The sequence below is a fragment of the Ursus americanus genome, chromosome 28 (assembly GCF_024610735.1).
Source record: "Ursus americanus isolate L20-20 chromosome 28, mUrsAme1.1.p, whole genome shotgun sequence".
Classification (NCBI taxonomy): Eukaryota; Metazoa; Chordata; class Mammalia; order Carnivora; family Ursidae; genus Ursus; species Ursus americanus.
Window position 1 is genome coordinate 26,374,631 of NC_142154.1, and position 21,761 is coordinate 26,396,391.

The 21,761-nt window shown below is 37.8% G+C and overlaps 1 protein-coding gene across 3 annotated transcripts in view; it reads right to left on the reverse strand.

The window, feature by feature from the left end:
* The window catches only part of TUBGCP5 (tubulin gamma complex component 5), a 79,105-nt gene that overhangs the window by 46,256 nt on the left and 11,088 nt on the right, over nt 1-21,761 (reverse strand). For all 3 annotated transcript variants that reach the window (XR_006779163.2, XM_045795100.2, XM_045795099.2), the window contains exons 4-6: nt 17,813-17,909; nt 17,348-17,427; nt 16,370-16,505 (exon numbers count right to left, since the gene is read on the reverse strand). Coding sequence is in view for 2 of the 3 variants with exons in the window: in XM_045795100.2 (XP_045651056.1) it covers nt 16,370-16,505; nt 17,348-17,427; nt 17,813-17,909 (313 nt within the window). In the remaining variant the exon portion in view is untranslated. The remainder of the gene's footprint in view (nt 1-16,369; nt 16,506-17,347; nt 17,428-17,812; nt 17,910-21,761) is intronic.

Below are 21,761 nucleotides of genomic sequence, written 5' to 3' on the forward strand. Positions count from 1 at the left end.
TTTGCTCTGACTCTCTAAAGAGGCACAGAAAGCCACCACGGAAAAAAACTACACAGACAACCAGCTCACATTAAGCCCATCCCCTTGACAAGGGGGGGAGCAACCCCACCCAGGCAACGACTCGGAGAAGCCGAGCAGCAGGCCCCTCTCCCAGAAGACAGACTGGAAGAACAGGTGAATGACAAGCTTATTTCCCACAGGACTGTAAAACTCCAGCACCAGGGGAAAATAATATATTGAGCTCCAAGTGTTCCCTCATGACTCATTTATACTTGAGGCCAAAATTTTACATTTCTTTTTAGTTTCTATTCTTTCTTCTTCTCCTTCTTTTTCTTTTTTTAACTCTCTTCCCATTTCAAATAGATTTCCCAACCTATGTTTTTAAGCCGCTTTTTAATTTTTCCCACATTTATGTTTATATTTATGCCCCATACCAGACCATTTTTCACTCTACTCAATTATATCTTGATATATATATAAATTCTGATTTCTTTGCAATTTTGGGATATGGTATCTTCTAACATACAGACCAAAAATCAATCAAGAACAGGCAGATCACCCTGCTTTGTCCACCCTGAGAGATTATGGTCTCTCTTACTCCTTTTTTTTATTCTTTTGGATCATCTTGGCTTTGTTTGTATACTGTGGTAGCTTCTGGCAACTTCGAATTTTTTCTAGGGTGCATTTTGTTTGGGTCGTGGTTGATATTTTGGACCCTGTTTATTCACTGAACCATCCCTTGACAGAATTACTAAGAGGAGGAACTCTCAACAAAGAAAAGAACCAGAGACAATGTCCTCTGCCATAGAACTAATGGATATGGAAATAAGCAAGATATCAGAGACAGAATTAAGGAGAGCAATTATAAAGCTATTAGGTAGGCTTGAAAAAAGCACAAATAACAATACAGACTCTCTAAGGGCAGAAATGAAATCCAAACAGGCCAAAGTTAAAAATCCTATGAATGAGATGCAATCTAAATTGGATGCTCTAATGGAGAGGGTAAGCGAGGCAGAAGAGAGAATAAGTGATCTAGAAGACAGGCTGATGGAAAGGAAGGAAACTGAAGAAAACAGAGTAAAACAACTCATAGCACATGAAGAGAGACTTAGAGAATTTAATGATACATTGAAAAGAACCAATATCAAGATCATTGGGATCCAAGAGGGGGTGGGGACAGAGGGCTAGAAGGTATACTTGAGCAGATCATGGTTGAGAACTTCCCTAATCTGGGGAAGGAAACAAGCATTCATGTCCAAGAGGCAGAAAGGACTCCTCCCAAAATCAGTAAAAACAGATCAATGCCCCTACATATATTAGTGAAATTTGCAAACCTTAGAGCTGGGGAAACTATCCTGAGAGCAGCTCGGGGGAAGATATTTCTTACTTATGGAGGGAGGAACATCAGAATAACATCAGACCTATCCAGAGAAACATGGCAGGCCAGAAAGGGCTGGCAAGATATATTCAGGGTACTAAATGAGAAGAAATAGCAGCCAAAAAAACTTAATCCAACAAGGCTATCACTCAGAATGCAAGGAGAGATAAAGAGTTGTGGCCACTAGAAATATTAAGGGGGATACTGTAAGCAAAGAGAGACCCAAAAAGTAGCACAGACCAGAAAGCATCAGAGACAATCTACAGAAACGGGGATTTTACAGGCAATACAATGGCACTAAATACATATCATTCAATAGTTAGTCTAAATGTAAATGGACTGAATGTGCCAATAAAAAGACAAAGAGTATCAGACTGGATAAAAAGCAGGACCCACCCATATGTGTATATAAGAGACTACATTTTGAACCTAAAGACACCTACAGATTGAAAGTGAAAGGATGCAGAACCATCTACCATGCTAATGGGCATCAAAAGAAAGCTGGGGTAGCAATCCTCATATCAGACAAATTAGACTTTATACCAAAGACTGTAATATGGGATAAAGAGGGAAACTATATCATACTTAAAGGATCTTCTCAACAAGAAGTCTTAACAATTATAAACATTTATGCTCCTACCTTGGGAATAGCCAATAATATAAACCAATTAATAACCAAATTGAAAATAACACACGGATAATAATACAATAATAGCAGGGGACTTTAACACTCCACTCACAGCAATGGACACATCATCTAAGCAGAAGATCAACAAAGAAACAAGAGCTTTGAATGACACATTGGACCAGATGGAACTTCATACACCAGAACATTCCATCCTAGAACAACAGAATACACAATCTCAAAGCACATGCTAACCTTAAACCTAAAGAAGCTGGAGAAAGAACAACAAATCAAGCCCACAACAAGCAGAAGAAATAATAAAGATCAGAGCAGAAATCAATGAAATAGAAACCAGAGAACAGAACAGATCAAAGAAACTAGAAGCTGGTTCCTTTTCTTTTCTTTTTTTAAAGATTTTATTTATTTATTCAACAGAGACAGAGGCAGCGAGAGAGGGAACACAAGCAGGGGGAGTGGGAGAGGGAGAAGCAGGCTTCCCGCTGAGCAGGGAGCCCAATGCAGGGCTTGATCCCAGAACACTGGGATTATGACCTGAGCCGAAGGCAGACACTTAACAACTGAGCCACCCAGGTGCCCCTAGAAGTTGGTTCCTTGAAAGAATTAATAAGATCGATAAAACCCTAGCCAGACTTATCAAAAAGAAGAGAGGAAGGACCCATATCAATACAATCATGAATGAAAGGGGTGAGATCATGACCAACACCAAGGAAATACAAACAATTTTAAAAACATTATGAGCAACGACATGCCAACACATTAGGCAATTTGGAAGAAATGAATGCATTCCTGGAAATTTATAAACTACCAAAACTGAAACAGGAAGAAATAGACAATCTGAATAGACCACTAGCCAGCAATGAGTTTGAAGCAGTAATCAAAAACCTCCAAAAACAAGAGTCCAGGGCCAGATGGCTTCCCAGGGGAATTCTACCAAATGTTTAAAGAAGAAATAATACCTATTCTTCGGACGCTCTTTCAAAAACCGGAAAAAGGAAAACTTCCAAACTCGTTCTATGAGGTCAGCATTACCTTTATCACCAAAGCAGGCAAAGACCCCATCAAAAAGGAGAATTACAGACCAACATCCCTGATGAATATGGATGCCAAAACTCTCAACAAGATCCTAGCTAATAGGATCCAACAGTACATTAAAAGGATTATCCATCATGACCAGGTGGGATTTATCCCCTGGGATGCAAGGGTGGTTCAACATTCGCAAATCAGTCAGTGTGACAGAAGACATTAATAAGAGAAGAGATGAAAATCATATAGTCCTCTCAATTGATGCAGAAAAAGCATCTGACAAAATACAGCACCCTTTACTGATTAAAATGCTTCAGAGTGTAGGGACAGACGGTACATTCCTCAAGCTCATAAAAACCATCTATGAAAAGCCTACAGCGAATATCATTCTCAATGGGGAAAAGCTGAGAGCCTTTCCCTTAAGATCGGGAACAAACAAGGATGACCTCTCTCACCACTATGGTTCAACATAGTACTAGAAGTCCTAGCAACAGCAATCAGACAACAAAAAGAAATACAAGGTATGCAAATTGTCAAAGAAGAAGTCAAACTCTCTCTTTGCAGATGACATGATACTTTATTTGGAAACCCAAAAGACTCCACCCCCAAATTACTAGAACTCATTCAGCAATTCAGTAATGGGGCAGGACACAAAACCAATGCACAGAAATCAGTTGCTTTCCTATACACTAACAATGTAAATGTAGAAAGAGAAATTAGGGAATCGATTCCATTTACAACAGCACCAAAAACTGTAAGATATCTTGGAATTAATCTAACCAAAGAGGTAAAGGTTCTATGCTCTAGAAACTACAGAACACTGTTGAAAAACATTGAAGACGACACAAGAAATGGAAAAACATTCCATGCTCATGGATCGGAAGAATAAACATTGTTAAAATGTCTATGCTACCCAGAACAATCTACACTTTCAAAGCCATCCTGATCAAAATACGAATGCCATTTTTTCGAAGTGCTGGAACAAATAATACTAAAATTTGTATGGAACCAGAAAAGACCCTGAATTGCCAAGGAGTGGTGCAAAAGAAAAACAAAGCTGGGGGCATCACATTGCCTGATTTCAAGCTATACTACAAAGCTGTGATCACCAAGACAACCCGGTACTGGCACAAAAACAGACACATAGATCATTGGAATGGACAGAGACTCCAGAAATGGACCTTCAAATCTAATTTTATCTGTAATCTTCCACAACTAATCTTCCACAAAATAGGAAAAAATATCCAATGGAGAAAAGACAGTCTCTTCAATAAATGGTGCTGTGAAAATGGGACAGCTACATACAGAAGAATGAAACTGGACCATTCTCTTACAGCATACACAAAGATAAACTCCAAATGGATGAAGGACCTCAATGTGAGACAGGAATCTATCAAAATCACAGAGGGGAACATAGACAGTAACCTCTTTGGCATCGGCCACAGCAACTTCTTTCAAGACATGGCTCCACAGGCAAGGGAAACAAAAGCAAAAATAAACTTTTGGGACTTCATCAAGATAAAAAGCTTTTGCGCAGCAAAGGAAACAGTCAACAAAACTAAGACGCACCCCACGGAATGGGAGAAGGTATTTGCAAATGGCATTACAGATAAAGGGCTGGTATCTAAGATCTATAAAGAACTTCTCAAATTCACACGCAAGAAACAAGTCAAAAAATGGGCAGAAGATATGAATAGACACTTCTCCAATGAAGACATGCAAATGGCTAAGACACATGAAAAAATGTACAACACCATTAGCCATCAGGGAAATTCAAATCAAAACCACACTAAGATACCACCTTACACCAGTTAGAATGGTGAAAATTGACAAGGCAAGAAACAACAAATGTTGGAGAGGATGTGGAGAAGGGGGAGCCCTCTTACACTGTTGGTGGGAATCCAAGTTGGTATAGCCACTCTGGAAAACAGTGTGAAGGTTCCTTAAAAAATTAAAAATAGAGCTACCCTGTAACCCAACAATTGAACTACTGGGTATTTATCCCAAAGATACAGCTGTAGTGATAACAAGGGGCACATGCACTCCAATGTTCATCAGAGCAATGTCCACAATAGCCAAAATGTGGAAGGATCCGAGATGCCCTTCAACAGAGGACTGGATTAAGAGTATGTGGTCCATATATACAAAGGAATATTTCTCAGCTATCAAGATGATTACCCAACATCTGCATCAATATGGACGGAACTGGAGGGGATTATGCTAAGTGAAGTATGTCAAGCAGAGAAAGACAATTATATGGTTTCACTTATTTGTGGAATATAAGGAATAGCAGGGAGGACATTAGGAGAAGGAAGGGAAAATGAAGGGGGGGGAACAGTGGGGGAGACAAACCATGAACGACTATGGAGTCTGGGAAACAAACTGAGGGTTTTGGGGAGGGGCATGGGCTAGCCCAGTGATGGGTATTAAGGAGGGCACATATTACATGGAGCACCGGGTGTTATAGGCAAACAATAAATCACAGAACACTACATCAAAAACTAATGATGTACTGTATGGTGACTAACATACCATAATAATTAAAAAACTAACTAAATAAAAATAAAATGAATTGAATAACATACAGCATATTTAGTTTCAGAGGCAGAATTTAGTGACTCATCACTTGCATATAACACCTAATGCTCATTACATCACGTGCCCTCCTTAATGTCCATCACCCAGTTACACCATCCCCCCCCACCTCCCCTCCAGCAACACTGTTTCCTATAGTTAAAGAGTCTCTTATGGTTTATCTCCATGATTTCGTCTTATTTTTTGTTCCCTTCACCTGTGTTCGTCTGAAAAACCAGTAACTTTTAAGATACTTCTGCAAATATTAAATTCTAAATGAGTCCAAAATTTAATATACAGGCATTAAATGTGAATCAGTTTTAAGAACAGAGTTCAGCCAAAAATAGTAAAAAGCTATTAATATATCAAAATACTCTTTTGAGAACCATACCTCTTTCAAATATATCTAAAATCATTTAGTTAAATGATCTAATAGTTCTGGGATCTCAAGTAGGATTCTAAATCATAAACATCTATCTCGATGTTTTCTGAAGTGTGATCCATGACTCATTTCAGAATCACCTGGAATGCTAGTTTAACATACAGATGCCTTATAATGAACCTACCAAAAATCAGACTCCCTGAGTTAACTACCCTGTAATCGGTATTCTTAAACAGTTTCTCCGGGTGGCTTCTTATGATACTAAAATTTTATAAATAATTACTTTCAAGACCACAAATATAAATTCTTCTAAGTTGTTCTGACTCTAGTCAACCTTTCCTGCCTCTCTCAGATAAAGCTGTTCCATCCTTTAGGTTCTCTTAAGCATTACACCTTATAGCACTTACCACACTGAATCACAATTTATCTGTTAACAAAATAGTTTCCCACACTAGACTGTGAGTTCTTCATAGGAAGTAATGATGCTTTTTGTTTTTTTATCTATTTGTTTTATCTTGGTGATGAACACCAAGAGCTCAATGAATTTGGTTAAATGAACAGATGAATACATGAAACATCACAGTTTTAAAAAGAGCATGTGACTTTCACTTGTCCCCAGGATAAAAAAACTTACCTATTTCCAATTCCAAATAGCATAAAATTAGCATCTGTCCAATAATCAGTTAAAATTGGGGGTGGGGTGGGGAAAATAGAATTCTTTAAAATTCTAGATATACCTTTAAAACTTCAGCTTCCCTAAATTCTTCAGTATCAAAAAAGGAAAAAAAAAAAAAAAGAGAGAGAGAAAAGCCCCCTGGAATCAACAAACTATTATAATTAATATGTAAGTTTAGCAAGAATGCTGGATATAAGAGCAATTTATAAAAACCAAGTGTTCTTGTACACCAGCAATAAAACAAAAGAGATATCACCCACAGCAAAAACTATAAGCATGTATCAAAATTAACAAATACTTATGATCTTTCTAAAGAGAATTTCCAAATCTAGTAAAATGAAAAATTAGAATGAATGTAGATACTTTCATAGTAAAAATGTCTAATCTCCCCAGGCTAACTATATAAATTCAATGCAATCCCAGTAAATTTCAGATGGATTTTTAAAAAGAACTTATACTGCTTCTAAAAAGTCTATGGAAGAATAAGAGTTCACAAATAGCTAAGTCAAAGTTTTGTTTCAATATGTTGAAATTATATAAATATAGGTGATTATCATATTTAACTGTATACAAAATTTTTTCCTTTAATTTAAATTTTGATAGTTAACATATAGTGCAATATTGGTTTCTGGATCAGAATTCAGTGATTCATCACCTAAAAGAAATACCCAGTGCTCATCATAAGAAGCACCCTCCTTAATACCCATCACCCATCTAGTTCATTCCCTTCCCACCTCCGTCCATCAAACTCCACGTTGTTCTCTGTTGTTAAGAGTCTCTTATAGGTGTTATATGCAACTCATAAATCGTTGAATACTACATCAAAAAGTAATGATGTACTATATGTTGGCTAACTGAACATAAAAAAAAAAGTCTCTTATGGCTTGCTCCCCTCTTTCCTTTTTTTCTTTTCCCCCTTCCCATATGCTCATCTGTTTTCTTTCTTAAGATCCACATATGAATGAGATCATATGGTATTTGTCCTTCTCTGATTTAACTTAGCATAATACACTCTAGCTCCATCCATGTTATTGCAAATGGTAAGATTTCATTCTTTTTGATGGTTAAATAATACTCCATTGTGTGTGTGTGTGTGTGTATGCACACATACATATGTGTATATATATATGCCACATACGTATGTGTGTGTATATATGCCATATCTTCTTAAATTTTTTTAAATTCAATAATTAAAATACAGTGATTAGTTTCAGAGGTAGAATTTAGTGATTCCCTCATCTGCATATAACACCCAGGTTTATTACCTCACATGCCCTCTTTAATACTCATCACCCAGTTACCATATTCCCCCACCCACTTCACCTCCAGCAATCCTTAATTTGCTTCCTATAGTTAAGAGTCTCTTATGGTTTGTTTCCCTCTAGGATTTCATCTTATTTTATTTTTCCCTCCCTTTCCCTATAATCCTCTGTTTTGAATCTTAAATTCCATACGAGTGAAAGCATGTAATTGTCTTTCTCTGATTGACTTATTTCCCTTAGTATAACATCCTCTAGTTAAATCCATGTCATTACATACGGTAAGATTTCATTTTTTTGATGGCTGAGTAGCATTCCATTCCATTCACATCTTCTTTATATATTCATTTGTCGTGGACATCTGGGCTCTTTCCATTTAGCTATCGTGGACGTTGTTGCTATAAACACTGGGGTGCAAGTGCCCCTTCAAATCACTACATTTGTATCCTTTGGATAAATACTCAGTAGTGCAGTTGCTAGGTCCTAGGGTACCTCTATTTTTAACTTTTTGAGGAACCTCCATACTGTGTTCGAGTGGCTGTACCAGCTTGCATTCCCACAAGCAGTATAAGAGGGTTCCCCTTTCTCTGCATCCTCGCCAACGTCTGCTGTTTGCTGACTTGCTCATTTTGGTCATTCTGACTATGTGAGGTGGTATTTCCTTGTGGTTTTGATTTGTATTTCCCTGATGCCAAGTGATGTGGAGCATTTTCTCATATGTCTGTTGGCCATTTGTATGTGTTCCTTGGAGAATGTCTGTTATGTCTTCTTCCCATTTCTTGATTGGATTATTTGTTTCTTGGGTGATGAGTTTCAGAAGTTCTTTACAGATATTGGATACCAGCCCTTTATTTGATAAAACATTTGCAAATATTTTCTCCCATTTTGTAGGTTGTCTTTGGTTTGGTCGACTGTTTCCTTTGCTGTGCAGAAGCTTCTTCTCTTGTCCCAATAGTTCATTTTTGCTTTCGTTTCCTTTGCCTTTGAAGACGTGTCTAGCAAAAAGTTGCTGTGACAAAGGCCAAGAGCTACCTGTGTTCTCCTCTATGATTTTGATGGATTCCTGTCTCACATTTAGGTCTTTCATCCATTTTGAATTTATTTTTGTGTGTGCTATAAGACAGCGCTCAGTTTCATTCTTCTACACGTGTCCCTCCAGTTTTCCCAGTACCATTTGTGGAAGAGACTGTCCTTTTTCCACCGGATATTCTTTCCTGCTTTGTGGAAGATTAGTTGACCATAGAGTTGAGGGTCCATTTCTGGGTTCTGTATTCTGTTCCACTCTATGTGTCTGCTTTTGGGCCAGTACTATACTGTCTTGATGATTACATCTTTGTAATATAGCTTGAGGTCTGAAACTGTGATGCCACCAGCTTTGGTTTGCTTTTACAACTTTCCTCTGGCTAGTCGGGGTCTTTTCTGGGTCTATTTTAGGGTTGTCTGTTCCAGTTCTGAGAAAAATGTTGATGGTATTTCCATAGGGACTGCACTGCATGTGTAGATTGTTCTGGGTAGCATAGACATTTCAACAACGTTTGTTCTTCCAATCCATGAGCATGGAAAGTTTTTCCATTTCTTTGTGTCTTCCTTTATTTCTTTCATAAGTGTTCTGTAGTTTTCAGAGTACAGATCCTTTACCTCTTTGGTTAGGTTTATTCCTAGGTATCTTATGGTTTTTGGTGCAATTGTATATGGGACTGATTCCTCAATATCTCTTTCTGTTGCTTCATTGTTGGTGTACAGAAATGTAACTGATTTCTGTGTATTGATTTTATATCGTTCCACGTTGCTGAAATCCTGTATGAGAGCTAGCCATTTCTGGGTGGAGTCTCTTGGGTTTCAAACATAGAGTGTCATGTCATCTCCAAAGTTGAGACTTTGACATCTTTTTTGCTGATTTGGATGGCTTTTATTTCTTTTTGTTGTCTGACTGCCAAGGCTAGGACTTCCAGTACTATGTTAAACAACAGTGGTGGGAGTGGACATCCCTGTCATATTCCTGACCTTAGGGGAAAAAGCTCTCTTTTTCCCCCTTGAGGATGATATTCACTGTGGGCTTTTTGGAGATGGCTTTTATGATATTGATGTATGTTCCCTCTATCCCTACACTGCACAGAGTGTTTATCAAGAACAGATGCTATATTCTGTCAAATGCTTTTTCGGCATCAACCGAGAGGATCATATGGTTCTTATCCTTTCTTTTATTAATGTGATGTACCACACTGCTTAATTTGCAGATGTTGAACCACCCTTGCAGCCCAGGGATAAATCCTACTTGGTCCTGGTGGATAATCCTTTTACTGTATTTTTGGATCCCATTAGCTAGTATCTTGGTGAGAATTTTTGCATCCATCTTCATCAGAGATTTGGTCTGTAATTCTCCTTTTTGGTGGGGTCTTTGGTTGTAGGATCAAGGTAATGCTGGGGCACCTGGGAGGCTCAGTTGGTTAAGCATCTGCCTTTGGCTCAGGTTCTGATCCCAAAGTCCTGGTATCAAGCCCCACATTGGGCTCCCTGCTCAGTGGGGAGTCTGCTTCTCCCTCTCCCTCTGCTCCTCCCCCTACTCATGCTCTCTCTCTTGCTTGCTCTCCGAAATAAATAAATAAAATCTTTTTTTTTTTTTTAAAGGTAATTCTGGACTCATAGAGTGAGTCTGGAAATTTTCCTTCCATTTCTATTTTTTTCAAACAGCTCCAGAGGAACAGGTATTAATCCTTCTTTAAATGATTGGTAGAATTCCGCTGGGAGGCCCCCTGGACCTGGACTCTTGTTTGTTGGGAGATGTTTATTACTGCTTCAATTTCTTTGCTGGTTATGTGTCTGTTCAGGATTTCTATTTCTTCCTGTTTCAGTTTTGGCAGTTTATGTGTTTCTAGGAATTTATCCATTTCTTCTAGATTGCCTAATTTGTTGTCATATAGTTGCTCATAATATTCTAATTGTATTTTTTTCAGTTTGTATTTTCAGTGTTGGTTCTGATCTCTCCTCTTTCATTTATGATTTATTTGGGTCCTTTCTTTTTTGATAAGTATGGCTAGGGGTTTATCGATCTTATTAATTCCTTCAAAGAACCAGCTCCTAGTTTTGTTGATCTACTCTATTGTGTTTTTTTGTTTCTATATCATTGATTTCTATTCTAATTCTTATTTATTTCTCTTCTCCTGCTGGATATGTTGTTCTTTCTCCAGCTCTTTTAGGTGTACGTTTAGGTTAAGTGTTTGAGACTTCTTGTTTCGTGAGAAAAGCTTGCATTGCTATATACTTTCCTCTTAGGACCACCTTTGCTGCATCCCAAGGGTTCTGAAATATCGTGTTTTCACTTTCATTTGCTTCCACGAGTTTTTAAATTCTTCTTTTATTTCGTGGTTGACCCATAGTAGGATGCTCTTTAATCTCCATGTATTTGTGTTCCTTCCAAATTTTCCCTTGTGATTCAATTCAAGTTGCAAAGCATAGTGGTTTGAAAATATGCAGGGAATAATCCCAATATTCTGGTACTGGTTGAGACCTGATTTGTGATCCTGTATGTTAATTATTCTGGAGAATGTCACATATGCACTCAAGGAGAATATGTATTCTGTTGCTTTAGGATGAAAGGTTCTGAATATATCTGTGAAGTCCATCTGGTCCAGTATGTCAGTCAAAGCCCTTGTTTCCTTGTTGATCTCTGCTTAGATGATCTGTCCATTGCTGTGAGTGGAGTGGTAAAGTCCCCTACTATTACTGTATTCTTTTCCATGAGTTTTTTAGTTTTGTTATTAATTGGTTTATATAATTGGCTGTTCCCATGTTAGGGGCATAAATATTTACAACTGTCAGATCTTCTTATTGGATAGACCCTTTAATTATGATACACTGTCCCTCTTCAGCTCTTATTACAGTCTTTGGTTTAAAATCTAATTTGATATAAGGATTGCTACTCCAGTTTCCTTTGATGTCCATTAGCATGATAAATGGTTCTCTACCCCCTCATTTTCAATCTGGAGGTGTCACTGGGTCTAAAAGGAGTCTCTTGTAGATAGCATATCGATGGGTCGTCGTCTTTTTTTTTTTTTTAAATCCACTCTGCTACCCTGTGTCTTCTCATTGGAGCATTTAGCCCATTTACATTCAGAGTAATTATTGAAAGATATGAATTTAGTGCCATTGTATTATCCGTAATGTCAGTGTTTCTGTATAGTGTCTTTGTTCCTTTCCGGTCTTTGTTACATTTGGGCGCTCTCTTTGTTTATAGGATCCCTTTTAATATTTCTTGCAGGGCTGGTTTAGTGATCACAAATTCTTTGTTTCTGCTTGTTCTAGAAGCTTTTTATCTCTCCTCCTATTCTGAATGACAGCTTTGCTGGATCAAGTATTTTGGCTGCGTATTTTTCTCGTTTAGCATGTTGAATGTATCATGCCAGTCCTTTCTGGCCTGTCATGTCTTTGCGGCCAGGTCTGCTGCCTTGCAGGTTAAGGACCTCTTGTCCTGAGTTGCTTTCAGGATTTTCTCTTTATTGCTGAAACTTGTAAGGTTCAGTACTCTATGTCAAGGTTATTGATTTTGAGGGTGGTTCTCTGTGCTTCCCTGTTTTGAAAGCTTATTTCCTTCCCCAGATTAGGGAATTTCTCAGCTATAATTTATTCAAATAAACCTTCTGTCTCTCCCACTCCTCTTCCTCTGGGACCCCAATTATTCTAATATTGTTCTGCTTTATGGTATTGCTGATCTCTTGAATCTTCCCCTTGTGATCCAGTAGTTGTTTATCTCTCTTTCTCAGCTTCCTTATTCTCCATCATTTTTGTCTTCCATATCACTGACTTCCTCTTCTGCCTCGTTTATCCTAGCAGTTAGAGCCTCCATTTTTTATTGCAACTCAGTAATAACGTTTTTTATTTCGACCTTATTAGATTTCAGTTCTTTTATTTCTCTAATAAGGGATTCGTTACCGTCCTCTATGTTTTTTTCAAACCCAGGTATAATTCATTGTTTTGAATTCTAGTTCTGACATCTTACTTATATCCATATTGATTAAATAACTCGAGTGAGTACTGCCTCTTGCCCTTTTTTTTGGAATGAGTTCTTCTGTATTATCATTATGTCCAGAGAATAATAGATGAAAGAGAGAGAAAATACAAAAACAACAACAAGGATACCAGAAAAATACACACTATACAAATCAGTAGAGAACAGAAACAAAAAGGAAAGAAAAAAAATGAGAATAAAATCAGACAAGAAGTTGAACAGAACATTAAACTAGATCCTGGGTGTATTATGGTCTGTTTGTTAGAAGAAACTGGTTCCCAAAATAGGTAAGAAAAACTCTATGTATATACGTATGTATGCATATATACACAAAAATTTAGTTGAATACAATGAAAGGAAGCCAAAGATGAAAAATAACAGATATAAACCGTAAGTATAAAAATAAAAAGCAAAAATGACTTAAGAAAAGAACTGATAAAATACGAAAACAGCTGAAAAGGAAAATAAAATATAAAACTGAAAGACTAAAGAATAATAAGAATAAACCAATGAATGCTATATAAACTAGAGTTTTACAGTTCTGTATTATCAGTAAACTTGGTACTCACCGGAAGTTCCTGCTGGTCTTTTGGGGGAGGGGCCTGCTACAGATTCCCTGATGTCTTTGCCTGGGTGGAATTGCACCGCCCTTGCCAGGGGGCTGGGATCAATGTATACAGATCAGGATGCACTGTGTAGCGCTGTTTTGCTCCCTGAAGGCATTCTGCACTGATGTAGGGGATAAGAATGGTAGTGTCCCAATCTCTAGACTGAGAGCTGAAAGTTTGTGTCTCCCACTTTGCAGTGAGCCCTCAAAGAAAAGTAGTCAACCACTCTTGTCTCCCTGGTTTCCGTCCAAACTCTGTGTTCACCCAGCCTATGACCAACATTTTTATCTCAGGCACACACAAGTTTCTAAACTTATGGACTCTTGTGGCATGCACCCATACCACTCCTCTTGGGGGAGGGAGGAAGGTCTCCCCGTGGTTCTGCCTCTTGCTGGGCCCCTACTGGGAAAGTGGTTGCATGACTGCACAGCAGTTTGCGGTTTATGCCAACACCAAGCAGAAAGCTATTGCCTGGACTCACTGTTTGTAACTGGCTTCCTTGCTCCAATGCCTGGGAACTGTGCCACACTCAGGCACCCCTGTTCTTTTTGTGCCCATAGGATCCTGAGACCATGCTGTCTCACCTGGGATTCCACCCTGCTTTGCCTCCTAAGCACCTGTCAGGCAAACTTCTAAAAGTTCCAATTTTGTGCTCTGCTGCTTATAAGACTTTCCAGTACCTGGCTTATGGAGGGTCTCTCCCACCATGGTTTATCTTGGGTTATATCACCTCAGATTCATGTCTCCACACCTCCTACCTTGCAAAAAGTGGTCGCCTTTCTATTTGCAGAATTGTAGCAATTCTTTTCTCAGATATCTGGTTGATTTTGCAGGTTTTCAGAATGATTTGATAACCCTCTATCTGATTTTAAGGGACCAGGATCCCCTGAAGGAAACTAGGATCTCCTACTCCTCCGCCATCTTACCTCTCTCGCTTACCACATCTTTATTGGACATTTGGGCTCTCTCCATAGTTTGGCTATTGTTGATAATGCTGCTAAGCCAATTTTGAAAAAGTGTAAAGGAGGTGATGGGGAAACTAGCATTCTGTGTGTTGAGATATATTATAAAACCATATAAACAAAAACATTCTGTTCCTCAGCGATGCACACTGAAGGAAGAAAACACAATGTTCAGAAATAAATACATGTATATATGAAAACTTGATACATAATAATGGTAGAATCCAGGGCAATGTTGATAGAATGGGTTATTTACTAGATGCTTCTGGGAAAACTGGCTCCTAACATCGGAGAAAGGTAAGTTAGACCCTTTAAACTCAGTTCATATACAAAAGTGGACCTGGTGGTCACTAAAGACCTAAACATAAGGTATAAAAAAAAGCCAACAGACGGAAAATACAACGGAATGTTATTGCACAGAAAAGTATCAAGACCCAAATGCTAACCATATCATGAAAAATGTATAGGTCTGAGTACAACAAAACACTGAAAAAAAAAAATCACAGATTCTGTTCAAAGTATCTCATGAAAAATGTTAATAGTAAGGTGACTAGATGATAACTGCAATGTCTAAAACCTAGGAATTAATATCTAGACATACAAGGAACTCTGAAGGATGGGGTTGGGAAGGAAATCATGAATACCAAAAGAAAACAAGCAGAGTGTTATCAATGGGTACTTCACAGAAGGGGTAAAACTGAAGGACCTGAGGAACCACAAGTACTTATCCCAAACAGTCAGACACATGTAAATTAAAACAAAAGCAGCCAAAATCAGAGGGGTGGATCTTATCAAGTAGGGAGGAGACTGTGGGCCAGGTCCATAATGGGCATGGCACTAGGTAGAGGGGGCAAAAACTTCCCTGTGGAAGTGATAATTTAAATGTGGTACTGCAAACTGCAAAAAATCTATACGGCAGTTAGGAGTAACAGAAGAAATGTTCACAGAGTTGACAGAGACAGATTTAAAACGGAGATAAATGAAAGAGAAATAGACCAAAGTCTGCACATGGAATAATACCAGTACATAATTTTAAAGCAGAACACACCAACCAACAGAATGTATTTTATAAGAACTTGACTTGTGTGAGAACACAGGTATCAAATACTCTACAACAGGTGCCTAGAACTGGGCTGGCAGAGAAAGGGAATAGGTAGTGAGAATCAGAAATAGCAGAATAGAGGATATAACCTAAACTAAAAGTTCCTGCATGGATTAGTAATGACCACACTCTGCCCTCAAGGTCCAATACAAAAATTAAAAAGAAATAGAAAATCATTAGGATGCTAAATCAGCTTTAAATACTTTGTCCATTTAGCAAGGTTCGAGTACAGTAAACAGGGTCTGGTTACATAGCCCAGCTTCTGGGGTGAGTTTCACAGCTACGTGACCATAGAAAAATCAACGTAACCAGGACTTTGTTTCCTTACCCACAAAATGAGGAGTAGAATTAGATAATCTAATCTCTGAGGTTGCTTCTAGTTCTTTCTAGAGTCTACCTATTCAAAGTTCTTCACTAAAACTCAAACATTCCAATTTAAAATTAAATTGTACAGATCCTTTTTCCTTTTATTTGCTTTCTAACTTTAGCAAAGTCAACCCTTCTCCAATAAGAAACAAACTGAAATATTTAGGACTAGTAAAGGTCTCAGAACTATAAAAAAAAGAACTGAATTTTACTCTAAATCTCCTTTCAACATTAATTTTGTGGTACCACTTCTTAGACACTATAGATCTACTAATGGTTTAAAAAGATTTGTGAGGATGGCAGACCTTACCAGTATCTTCAATCATATAGATTGATTCCCATGCCTGTCCTACTACAAGACAATGATGCATCTGAGAACACACAGTACCTTTCCAGCTGACACGAGGCCCCAGTTTTCTGTTTTGATCTTGTTCTTCTAACGGTGTCCTGTCCACTTGAATCCCAGAATCTTCTCTACTTAAGGGCTGTTGATCATCTTCATCTTCACTGTCTTCAGACCAATTCTGATTAAAAAGGGAAATACATCAAGGGAAGAAGAAAGGGCGGGGGGTAAACAGAAGGGGGAATGAACCATGAGAGACTATGGACTCTGGGAAACAAACTGAGGGCTTCAGAGGGGAGCGGGGTGGGGGAATGGGATAGGCTGGTGATGGGTAGTAAGGAGGGCACGTATTGCATAGTGCACTGGGTGTTATATGCAAGTAATGAATCATGGAACTTTACATCAAAAAACCAGGGATGTACTGTATGGTGACTAACATAATATAATAAAAAAGTATTATTAAAAAAATAAAACTATTTTCATACACATCTTCTAAAAACCTATCTAAATAGTCAATGTTTAAAATTGAAAGGGAAAATATAAATTATATAATTAGGGATATATTCAGATGCTAATTGTATTATAATACAAACAATAAGTATATTAAATTATGTAAAAAAAAAAAAAAGGAAAACACATCTTACCCTTAAGAGTATATGGTGACTGAAGCTATTTAGATGAAAAGAACAAGAAAATTTCAAAAAAAAAAAGCAAAAACTACACCTAATGACACTTTTTTCTAAATGTCTTGAAAGTTACTATGATAGCCTGGAATTATTTTTGGTGGCAAAACCCCCAGGATTAAAGGATACTCCTTACACGATACTTACATTCATTCCATTCAACTTCCTCATACTATTGGTTCAGTGCAAAATCTTAATAAATCTTTGATAATAAACTACTCTAATTTAGTGAAGAATGTTCTTGTTTTAGTTAAGCTGCTCTAGAGTGAAAGGAACCATAAAAATAATGTATCACTTGGCATATATTTATATTTTCAATAGCGAAACTATTGCCACTTACTGGTGTGTCCACATTTGGACCAAGGTCAATTTCTTCACCTTCCATCAAGTATTTTCCCCAGTCAAAATCATCTTTCTTTTCTAAAACATAACAGAAGAATTTCATCAGCTTTATAAAAAATATGTGGGAAAAAACCCCAAAACTATAGGAAAAAAGTCTATCAAAACTTAAAACGCACTCCGGAGATGACAAAGCTCAAAATTACTGAAACACTCAATAAACTGATATTCTACTACATTTTAAAATTTAACTTATCTTCAAAAGTGATTTTTCTCTTTATATAGTTGAAAGTAGTTTAACTTAAAGTCAGAACTTAAACTTTAAATGATTTGTCATTGCAATTAAATCCAAAGCAACAGAAATATTTTAGTTTCATAGATTTTTACAACTTTTTATAAAATGTCTGGTAATTAAGTAATAAAACCAATTTCACTTTTGTTATATATTAAACATTTGGCTACGTACCCACTTCTTTATCTCTTGGTGTTTCCACATAATTGCTGTTTGAAGGAGAATCAGATAGACACAGAAGAAGTGACAATATAGAATAATGTGCATCTGTCTTTAAAAAAAAAATGAAGATATGAATCACTGAGGTTGGTGAGAGCTTTCAAAACTAGTTTAAGAAAAGATAACCCCATGTCAATTATGTCCCCAATATTTTTTCTAGTTTGAGAAAACATGAATTATATCTAAATAAATCCAAAGCCCTAGCCTTTTTTAGAGTTCAAATGTGTACGTACAAAGAACATGTCAAAAATGCATTACCTTAATTATAATGAGGAATCATCAAGAAATACCAAAACTGAGGCTGTGCTCTCAAAAAATGTCAAGGTCAAGAAAAAGAAAGCCTGAGGAACTATTCCAGATTCAAAAAACACTGATTAGTGAACCTGAGCAAAGAATACACTGGAGTTCACTTAATATTCTTCAACTCTTCTTTAAGTTAAAAAAAAAAAACAAAACTATATTTAAAAAAAACCGTATCTGGGGTGCCTGGGTGGCTTAGTTGGTTAAGCATCCAACTCTTGATTTCGGCTCAGGTCATGATCTCAGGGTCTTGGGATCGGGACCCACGTCCGGCTCCGCACTCTCTGCAGAGTCTGCTTGTCCCTCTTGCTCTGCTCCTCCCACCACTTGTGCTATCTCTAAAATAAATAAATAAAAATAAAATCTTAAAAAACCAAATCATGTTTAAAAGTTACCAAAAACAAAAATACCCCAAATGGGCTAAAAGTCATAAACTATACTGGAAAGAAGAGATGGGTTAAATTCAAGGAAGGTAAGTCTCCAATGCCTAAAGACCCCGTGAGCTCTTCCTATTGTATGTTCTAAACAAGTCTTCCACAACTTACGATGGGGTTATATCCCAAGAAAGCCATTGTAAGTTGGAAATATTGTAACTCAAAAATGCATTTGATATACCTAACCTACTGAACATCATAGCTTGGCCTACCCTACCTTTTTTTTTTTTTTTTTTTTAAAGTAATCTCTACACCCACATAAGGACTCAGGACCACAAGATCAAGAGTCCCACGCTCTACTGACTGAGCCAGCCAGGCATCCCTGCCCTACCTTATGTGAAACATGCTCAGAAGACCTATATTAGCCTATAGTTGGGCAAAATCATCTAAGGCAAAACCTATATAATTATTAAGTGCTGAATATCTCATGCAATTTATTGAATACTGTATCAAAGGTGAAAAACAGAATGGTTGTACAGGTATAAAATGGCTGTAAGTGTATTGGTTGTTTACCCTCATGAACACCTAGCTGACTGGGAGCTGTGGCTTGCTGCTGCTGTCCAGCATCACCCAGTGTCATACTGCTTATCACTAACCTGAGAAAAGATCAAAGTTCAAAATCTGAATTTCCCCTGAACATGAATTGCTTTTGTACCACTGTAAGTCAGGGACCATCTGTAGTACCTTGCATATGTCTTCATAATGTTTATCATAATTACAATTAAATACTATTAAAAATCCGGGCAATGATGATCATGTCTTGTTTATTCTGTATTCCTACCACCTAGTATGATGCCAGGGGCACAGTAAACACTTACTAAACTTTCCTAGGAATGTTTAGGAAATATATCACTAATAAAACTGCAAGGAACTGCCCTTTCTCTGATAATTTCTCACCCGCTTGGTAATGCCTGAAATTCCTTTAACAAAGAAAAGAATTTTTATTCCACAAAGTGGAATAAAAAGTCTAAAATATAAATCCTTAAAGAAAACACCTCTCACTATAGAAATCTATTATTTAGTAGGAATTGCGAGCATCAGATATTTTTTTATTTTGGATTTTGTGCACCTGAATGAGGTGAGAATTACCAATGACAGAGGAAGGAAGTAGGTACAGTAAAAGGGCACATACTGCACCCTTGCAGACCTCCCTACTTTGCCAAGGACTAGAACTATTGCTGTGTAGCAGTGTAGGGATGCACAAAAAGCAGCTCTTGGTCATGGGAGGAGAACCTGAATGATGCCATTTCCCCACTTCTATATATTGTTCATTTTTGAGTAACATCTATAAAGGAGCTTGACCCTGATAGGACTCATTAATTGGGTTATCACTGAACTACAAATTAGCACTAATGGTCAAAACATAGCCTATCAACCAGCTATATATCATGCTTTGACCAAAATTACTAATTGTAATAAAGAAAAAGAAGACTGCTTAGACTTAGGACTCTAGGACTTACATTTAGAAGATATGAACTATTTTATTTAACTTTAAAAATATAAGTTAACTTGTTTTTTATACCATCTCTTTACATAAGAAATAAAGGTAAAGAGTTGGAACTCTATCTACACATCAGTCACATGACCCTAGTCTCTGTCTTCTGAGTAGCAGTCCCTGCTACTCTGTAAAAAGTCAATGAACACACACACACACACACACACACACACACACACGATGAAAGAAGCAATCCCATGTGTTGTACATTGTATCAGAGGTGGTCTTGAATCTCAAAGGATATTTAAGGATAACTTACACTCCACTTTCACATTCTTTGAAACTCAAAGCTACAAAGAAGTAGAATTCATAGTTCCACTGGGGTTTTATAAATATGCCAAAGTCTTTGCTTATTTTTTCCAGAATAACAAATAACCCCAAATTCTCTTTTGCCAAATATCATTCAGAGCCTGGAAATAGTGAACTGTCATTTACTGAATAACCCCCATGGATAATATAAATCCCTAACTATTTATAATAGATAGTGTGGTTAGAGATATACTTCTGGCATGATGAAAGGAAGTGGTCTTCAAAACTTTCCCCCTAAAAGTAACTAAAAGCTGGACAAAACTGCCAGAGAACCATTTCAGTGCTCTCAGTAGAGCATGGGCATACAAACGGTGAGAAGCATTTATTCATGAAAATGGTCTCAGGGAGGAACTGTGTGAGTTTGTGGCATATTTGTCCAGAGCTATTTTCCTCCTCCTTCTAGCTTTATCACAGTTGTAGTCCAACCAGACTAGACAAGGACTGAAAACTAGCAGCTTTGCTTCTGTTGATGGAAGAGTCTCACTGGACTCAAATAGCTGTCAGTTAAAGTGGCAAACGCAGTGGCAAGGGAAGTGGGGTGTCAGTGATTGCAGTCCTGTGTGGGGTGAGTAGCAGGATACCAGAATAGCTGAGGGTTTATCAGGGAATTCCTGGAGGCACAACAGCCACACAGGGCTTGCTTCAGCTCTCCATATGTCTTGGGTGACTACAGGCTGTGCTGTACACAGCAGAGCCTTGGCTGATGGAACATGAGTTCATGCAAAGAGAAGAGGAGAGACAACCAACACAAAATATAAGCCAGGAAAGTCTTGAAAATGGCCTTAAGTATGAATGTACTTCTCAGTCCACACACACAAATCAGATTAACACCCTAAGTTCATTTAATATAATACATCATATATTATGAACTAAAAGTGTGTGTCCCTCTCAAATTCCTGTGCTGAAACTCTTTTTTTTTTTTTAAAGATTTATTTATTTATTAGAGAGAGACAGCCAGCGAGAGAGGGAACACAAGCAGGGGGAGCAGGAGAGGAAGAAGCAGGCTCATAGCGGAGGAGCCTGATGTGGGGCTTGATCCCAGAACGCCGGATCACGCCCTGAGCCGAAGGCAGACGCCTAACCGCTGTGCCACCCAGGCGCCCCTTGTGCTGAAACTTAACTGCCAGTGTGATGGTATTTGCAGATGGGGATTTCAGAGGTTATTAGTTCATAAGGGTGAAGCCCAGGTCCAATGCGATAAGAAGAGAAACCAGAGAGCTCTGCCATTGAAGATGGCCACCTATGAGTCAGACAGAATCATAACCAGCAACTGAATCAGCCAGCATCTTAATCTTAGTCCTCCCAGACTCCACTACCATGAGAAAATAAATTTGTGTCTTTAAGCCATCCAGTCTATGGTATTTTG